This window comes from Lipotes vexillifer, unplaced genomic scaffold, assembly GCF_000442215.2.
Source record: "Lipotes vexillifer unplaced genomic scaffold, Lipotes_vexillifer_v1.1 scaffold534, whole genome shotgun sequence".
Classification (NCBI taxonomy): Eukaryota; Metazoa; Chordata; class Mammalia; order Artiodactyla; family Lipotidae; genus Lipotes; species Lipotes vexillifer.
Genome location: NW_006787833.1, coordinates 2658101 through 2665958, shown reverse-complemented (window position 1 = coordinate 2665958; position 7858 = coordinate 2658101). Strand labels below are relative to the sequence as shown.

The 7858-nt window shown below is 41.9% G+C and overlaps 1 protein-coding gene across 3 annotated transcripts in view; it reads left to right on the top strand.

Annotated features, from left to right (window-relative positions):
* The first annotated feature begins 7513 nt into the window (after positions 1 to 7513).
* Positions 7514 to 7858, top strand: part of SUV39H2 (SUV39H2 histone lysine methyltransferase) — a 22563-nt gene continuing 22218 nt past the window's right edge. For 2 of the 3 annotated variants that reach the window (XM_007460886.1, XM_007460888.1), the window contains exon 1: positions 7514 to 7645. In XM_007460886.1, coding sequence (XP_007460948.1) covers positions 7615 to 7645 — 31 coding nt within the window. In that variant the 5' untranslated portion in view covers positions 7514 to 7614. The remainder of the gene's footprint in view (positions 7646 to 7858) is intronic. The other variant, XM_007460887.1, reaches the window with a different exon arrangement.

Sequence of the window (7858 nt, the reverse complement as noted above, 5' to 3'; positions counted from 1 at the left end):
TTGCTAAGTGTTGCAACCTTTTTTTTTTGTTTTCCATTAAAGATTTCCTTTATTCGTGAGAAATACAAGGAACTTTTTCTACCATGGAGCTATTTAGAATTAAATTGTTTGAGTGGATTAAAGGAAACTTTACCAGAAATTTAACGTTGCATTTTAAAATTGTTTCTGTCTTTAGAACTTCTGATTTTAAGAAGTCGTTTGTTAATTCTTATTAGATAACTAAGAACAATTTAAAAGTCTTTGATATTAAATGAAACAAAATTGCAGAGCCATATGCAAGGTAAGGTACCATTTTTGCTTAAAAGAAAAAACTAAACTCATAAACTCAATAATTGTTTATAAATATGCATATGACATATGTAGAGAAAAGTATAGAAGACTAAACACCAGACTCTTTTAACAGTAGCTTCTTTTGTAGAGAGAAATAGGGGAGAGGCACTTTTTCTTTTTACAATGATGTTAAGTTTGATTTTTCCCTCTAACAGATATGCTTCTCATTTGAAATTGAAAGATTTTTTTATTTTGAAGAGAGGGCTAGCCACATTCTGTTCACCAGAAAATGTTGACTAGTGCATTGAGAATACTCAGTGGGTTACTAAGGAAAAAGATTAGTCTCTTAGTAAAACAAGACAAGTAATCTGCCTGTATTGAGGGGAGAGCTTGAAGGTGAGCTGTGTACATCAGACTCTAGATTTTATTACCAAGAGAGGATTTCCATTCATTTCTCTCCTTGGTTCCCAGCAGACTGAGAAGAAATATCTTTACTCAGTAAAATTTTAAAACTGTGCTATTTTCCACCTGTTCAAGCTTTGGGATGTGCTTTATTATTATAGCTGCTTTTTATGGAGTTAGATGGCAGTAATCTTCTATTTCTAAAGATGCAGAAACCAAACTTAAATTTTTAATTATTATTCTGCATCAAATTATTGACAGAAGCACAAGGAAAATTCAGGTATGAGTCTAAGTCCACAAAGAGGCAGCCTCAAAGGTATATCCTTTTGACTAAGGCTGAGTACTTTGTTATCTTTTATGATCTTTTCCCAAGTTACAAAAACTTTGAAATAAAATAATTATATATAAGCCATTAAGTATTTGCAGAAAATAGGAAGATACCAGCTGAACTAGTTGAACTGCTACATCTAAATGCTTTCAGTTATGCTTTGGAAAAGTGCTGTAGGATTTTATTTTGTAGTTATTGTTAGCTCTTTAGACCAGGGGTTGGCAAACTATTGGCAATGTGCCTGTCCTACCCCACGCCTATCTTTGTAAATAACATTTTACCAGAACATAGCCACACTCAATCGTGTATGTGTTGTTTGTGGTTGTTTGCCACTCTAATGGCAACGTTGAATGGTTGCAACAGACTGTGTGACCCACAGAGCTTTAAATATTTACTGTCTGGCCCTTTACAGAAAAAAGTTTGTCAACCCCTGAAATAGATTATCGAAACTTATAGAATAAAATATCATAAGGATTTATTCAAGATTTCTCTTTCCTTCCATATCCATGTAATAATTTACTTATTTGACTGCTTATTTACTTATTTCTCCACTGGATTATTAAGCATTGTGAAAGCAAGAGACTCTCAAGTTTTAGGCACCATCATGTCCTAGCCCCTAGAATAATCCCTGAACGTCGGTGTTCAGTAAATGTCTATTGAATAAGTGAATTACATGGAAGAAAAAATAACAATGTCATCTTTGTATCCTACAGGACAATGGCTAGTAAATACAACTTTTGCATATTTTATGGTTTGTTTAGAAATACAGTAGAAAAAGAAAGGAATACCACTGCTTCATTACTGGTCATCTTTGCACGTTTTTTTCCCCCCAAACATACCAAATTTGAAATTGTCATCAAAAGTGCTCTGTTGCTCAGTGAAATATAAAGTTGATCCCTGAACAACTTGGGGGTTGGGGTGCCGACCCACCACGCAGTTGAAAGCCCACACATAGCTTTACAGTCAGCCCTCCACATCTGTGGTTCCACATCCATAGGTTTAACCAACCGTGGAGCTCTTGTAGTACCTATTTATTTAAAACAATCCACCTGTTAGTGGACCTGCACAGTTCCAACCTGTGTTGCTCAAGAGTCAACTGTACTCCCAAATTTTCTTGTATCCACAAATAACAAGTTTTCTTTTTTTCTTCTAAATTTACAGAAGATTTGCCAATTAAATTTTCTAGTTTTTTTTTTAAGGTGAGAATACCTTTAACATTTTTCTGATTATACATGTTCATTGTAAAATTAAAATTTGAAAAGAAGATAATATAAAACATCCTATATTCTACCACCCAGAGTAACAACTGTTAAGATATTTTTGGTGAGCATCTTGATAATCTTTTCAATCACTTTCTAATTATCTTTGCAGTATCTCATATATGTTTAAAAACCTGAGTGCTTTTACCAGCAGAATGTTATGTCAAATTATAATTTTGCCTATTTACATATCTGACATTGTCTAAAGAACGGAGCCAAATATAAAAACAGAAAGAAATGCCTGTATACGATATGATATATAATAATACATAATATATTCACAGTATATGTAATGCTATGAAAGTCTTGGGAAGCCACAAAATATTTCATTGCAAAGAGTTTTTAAAGATTGAGGGACTTCCCTGGTGGTGCAGTGGTTAAGAATCCGCCTGCCAATGCAGGGGACACGGGTTTGAGCCTTGGTCCAGGAGGATCCCACATGCCGCAGAGCAACTAAGCCTGTGCACCACAACTACTGAGGCTGTGTTCTAGAGCCCACGTGCCACAGCTACGGAAGCCCGTGCACCTAGAGCCCGTGCTCCGCAACAAGAGAAGCCACCGCAATGAGAAGCCCGCACATCACAACAAAGAGTAGCCTCCGCTCTCGACAACTAGAGAAAGCCCGTGCGCAGCAGCGAAGACCCAATGCAACCCAAAAACTTAACTAATTAATTAATTTTTTTAATTAAAAAAAGAAAGATTGAAAACAAGTATCAGAGCACAAAAACAAGTCCTATGGGAAAATGCCAGGATTTCTAAAACAATTGGGAGTGACCATGTGACATTTATAATAATAGTGATGTTAATTTGCTTTAATTCATTTTTCCTTTTTAAATTGTGGTTTTACCACATGAGTAGTTGCAATAGAGAGAGTAATGTGGCATGTATGATTTCTGTGTTCTACTTTTTTTGTTTGTTTGTTTTTGGCTGCGCTGCGTGGCTTGCAGGATCTTAGTTCCTGACCAGGGACTGAACCCCCAGGCCCTTGGCAGTGAAAGCCCAGAGTACTAACCACTGGACTGCCCGGGAGTTCCCTATTTCTGTGTTCTAGATATGGAAATAGATTCAGAGAAGTTAAATAACTTCCCAAGGTCTCACAGCAAGTAAATGGTGGATTTTGAAGTAATATTCAGGTGCTTTTTTGGTAAACTTAATTTTTTCTGATTGCTTACTATCCTAGTGCCTTTTTATTTCCCTCTTCATTTATAGCCAGGATTTACCAGACTTTTTAGTCTCATGACTCCTTTACACTCTTAGAAATTATTGAGAACCTAACTTTTGTTTATATTTGTTATATACATTGTTATTTACCATGTAGAAATTAAAACCAAGATATTTTTTAAATAATCATTTTTTAAATAAAAATTAATGTTAACATAAGTAACATTTTTATGAAAAATAACTTTTTAAAAAGAATTAGTGGCAAGAGTGGTATTGTTTTACATTTTTCAAATCTCTTTAATGTCTGGCTTAAGAAGATTGCTCTATTCTGCTGTCTGCTTCTTCATTCAGTCTGTTTCAATATCTAAGTTGTGTAACCTCTGGAAAACTTCATATACTCGTGAGAGGAGAGTGAAGAAGGCAGACAACATCATTTTGGTATTATTGTGAAATAGTTTTGAACTTAAGAGCCCCTGGAGGGGTCTTAGGGTCCCTGTACCGTACATTGAGAGTTGCTGCTCTAGACAGTAGACACAGTGATGCGTGTTGAAGACACAAGGCCTAATCTATCCTCTGGAATTAATGGGATCCAAAACCAGAAAAACAAAGGAAACAATTGATTTACAAAAGAGTCTAAATACATTCATTCTATAAATTTGTAGTGAAACTGATCAAGACCCAAAAAACAGACAAGATAACTGCAAGTTTTGATAGGTGCACTTAAGAGTGCAAAGGAGAAAGAATAGAAGACCAAAGATATCTCCTTTAGACAGGGTGACCAGGAGAGGCCTCTGAAGAAGTGACACTTAAGCTGAGACCCAGCCACGTGGAGAGAGAGAGTCCTCTGAACTAGGAAGTAATTTAGAGCTGCCTTAAGTTATTTATTTCCTTGTTTATTATCTGCTCCTCCCACAAGGATATAAGCTCTCTGAGGGTCTGTTTCTTTGTTGTCCATTGTTGTATTCCCAGCACCTCGTACAGTACCTGGCACGTAGATGCACAGTGCAGATTTCTGAATCAGTGAAACAAGTCCTAGAGAGCGGCGAGCAGAGGGAGAGGGGCACAAAGTAAGGCTCAGGGAGCAGTCCCACGAGGCTGTGTAGGCCATCAGAGGTCAGGGTTGTATTCCAGGCACATTGGGAATTTAGAGCAGAAGGAGGACATGTCCCACTTGGGTTTAAGGCTACTTTTTCAGCTGTGTGGAAGATGGGCTGGCGGGGAGCAACAGTGGAGTGACCACGTAGGCTTTTGCAGGACTCCAGTTGAGAAATGACAGCCTGTACTAAGAGCAGTAGTGATAGAGAAGAGGGGCAGAATCAGGGTGTATTTTGGACCTGGCACTGACACAACTTGCTAATGGAATTAATTTGGAGAATGAGGGTAGGAAGTGACGACTAGATTTACTTCTTGAACACCTGAGCAGGTGGTGCCAGTGTATGGAGAGGAGATGGTTCATAGGCCTAGCGTGGAGAAGGCCAGGTCAGGAGGCAAAAATCAAGGGCACTCTTATGAGTACAGTTAGTCCCCTCACCCAAGGCTTCACTTTCCGAGGTTTCAGTCACCCACAGTCAACCTTGGTCTGTAAATATGAGATGGAAAATTCCAGAAATGATCAATAAGTCTTAAATTGCACACTGTTCTGAGTAGCATGATGACATCTTGGCCCACCCGGGACATGAATCATCCCTTTGTCCAACGTATCTCGCCCCTTAGTCATTTAGTAGCCGTCAGGGTTATCAGATTGACTGTCACAGTATCACAGTGCTTGTGTTCAGGTCACCCTTATCTTACTTGACAATGACCCCAGAGCACACGAGGAGTGATGCTGGCAATTCATATATGCCAAAGAGAATCCATAAAGTACTTCCTTTAAGTGAAAGGGTGAAAGTTCTCGACTTAGTAAGGAAAGGGAAAAAGTCATATGCTGAGGTTGCCACCATCTTCAGTAAAAACAAATAGGAAAAAGAAATTTGTGCTAGTTTTGCTGTCGCACCTCAAACTGCAAAAGTTACGAACACAGTGAGTTGTCATACAAGATATTTTGAGAGAGACCACATTCACATAACTTTCATTACAGTATAACTGTTCTACTATTGTTGTTAATCCCTTACTGTGCCTAATTGGTAAAATAAACTTTATCATAGGCATGTATGTATAGGAAAAACCATAGTATATATAGGGTTCAGTACTATCTGTGGTTTCAGGCATCCACTGGGGGTCTTGGAACTTATCCCAGGTAAATAAGGGGTATGTTCAATTTCAGATGTTTGTTTAACACCTAAGTGGATGTGTCAGCTAGACACCGTGGATATTCAAGTCTGGAATTCGGAGTAGAGGTCAGGGCTGGAGACAAAAAGTTGGGAATCTTAACCATAAAGATATTTAAGTTCATGGGAATTGAGGCAGTCACTTAGGGAAAAAGCATAAGAGAAATGTCTCAAGGTCAAGCCTTGAGGAACCCCAGCATTTAGGTTGGATAGAGGAAAGGGAGCCAGAAGGGGGAGTAAAGAGTGGCCAGTGAGGTGGGGGGAAAACCAGGAGGGCAGTTGGTGAGGATGGATGCTCTCCTTCCTAGGTGTAAGAACACATACGAAGAGCAAAGGGTACATTCGGGGGCGGGGGAGAAGCCCCAGAAAGAGGCTTGGCTGGAGGTGAGCCTCCGTCCAAGTCTTAAAGGGTCTGTAGGAGTAATCCTAGCACAGACAGGGGGAAAGTAGGCATTTTCTAGGCAGAGAGAAACAGTCCTGCAGACAAGGAGCAGGGAAATGAATATTCGAGGAAGTTACGAATTAGAACAGGAGGAGATGATGAGCAATGAGGCTTGAGAAGTGGGCAGGAATCACCATATCACAAAGGGCCTTCCATGTAATAGGGTTGGAGGACTTTTTATTCCTTATTATCAAGGTAAAAAGATGCTCATTATAGAAAATATGTAAAAACAAGAAGTCAAAAAGGAAACTACTTCCCAGAGATCTTATCTATCTTCCTATACATTTCCTTACATAGTTGAAACTCTGTATGTTTTACAGCTTTTTGTTTTTATATGTTCTCCTTAAGAAGTTTTGTTAAACACTTCTCCATGACACCAAAGGCTTCATAAACATCTTTTTTAATGACTAGACACTATTTCATAACGTAATCAAAACAAATTAATTCCTTTAATGTTCTGTGTTTACTTCCAACATGTCAAACTTACACAGGATGCTTTAAAATATTTTTGTATTTTACACAAATTTCTTTTAAAAAATCCTTGGTAGACGTCAAACGGCTTTCTACCGAACTTTCGCAATTTACTCTTGGCAGACTTCTGCCTCAGATTGTTTAGAACAATCACCATGGACGCGGTGCGACGACTGGATGGGGGCGGGCTGGGGGGTGGAGATCGATGTGGGCCCGATGAGAGGACCTGGACATCACGCAGCCCGGCTACCGGTGTGGGACGTAGCCTGGGAGCTCGTCAGAAACGCAGAACCTCAGGTCCCAGTCCAGACCTACCTAATTCGAACCTGCATGTTAACCAGATGCCCAGACTCCTCTGCCCATTCAAGTGTGAGAAGCACTGATCTAGAACAGTGGTTTCAAATTGCACACTTAGAATCACCTGGGGAGCTTTAAAAAATTCCGACGTCCCGGTTGCACCCCATTCCTATCAAAGCTCCGAGAGTGAAACCAAAACACAAAACCTGTAAGAGATCCCAACGTGCAGCCAATTTTGAGAACCTGTGATCTAGGGGCGTAGGGTGGACGGAAACGTTAACAATGGCCAGTTGGGCTCAGGTGGCTGAGGAGCAGGTATGAGAGCGAAACGTACTCTGCACCGCATAGCTCCGCTCTGCGTTTGCAATTTTGCACAACATACACGTAGCGCCCGTGTAGAATAACTAACAGGCGTGGGAAGGCCTAATGTCGGTACCCTGAATCAGGCGCTAAGCCAGCCAGGCCAGGGTAGGTGGCCCTTCACCTAGGCTAGCGCTCCCCACCCCCGCGCCCCGCCCCTCCGAGCGCCCGGAGGAGACTTGGGGCGCAGGCGCACTCGCCGCCGCGGCTGTGTCGGCCTCCGCTGACGTCAGGACGCCTCGCGGGTTAGTCCCCCGCCCCGGCCCCCGAGTTCCGCGCGGGCCGGGCTGGGGCGGGGCGTCAGGCCAGCTGAGCTATCCGGTCAGACCGCGCCAGTTTGAATGAAAGCTCCTCAAGATGGCGGCGGCCGGGGCCGAGGCGCGAGGAGGTGAGGGCTGGAGAGCGGCGCCCCGCACTGTCCCCCGTCCGCCGGGCAAACTCCCGAGGCCCGGGAAGCGGGGCCGGGACGCGCGGGCCGGCCGGAGCGCGACGCGGCGAGACGCCGCCTCCCGCGCCACTGACACCGCGGCCCCCAGACGCGCGCCTCGGGCTCCTCCCTGCCCCCGGCCCCTGACCCTCCTCGCGGCTCCGCCCCCCCCCC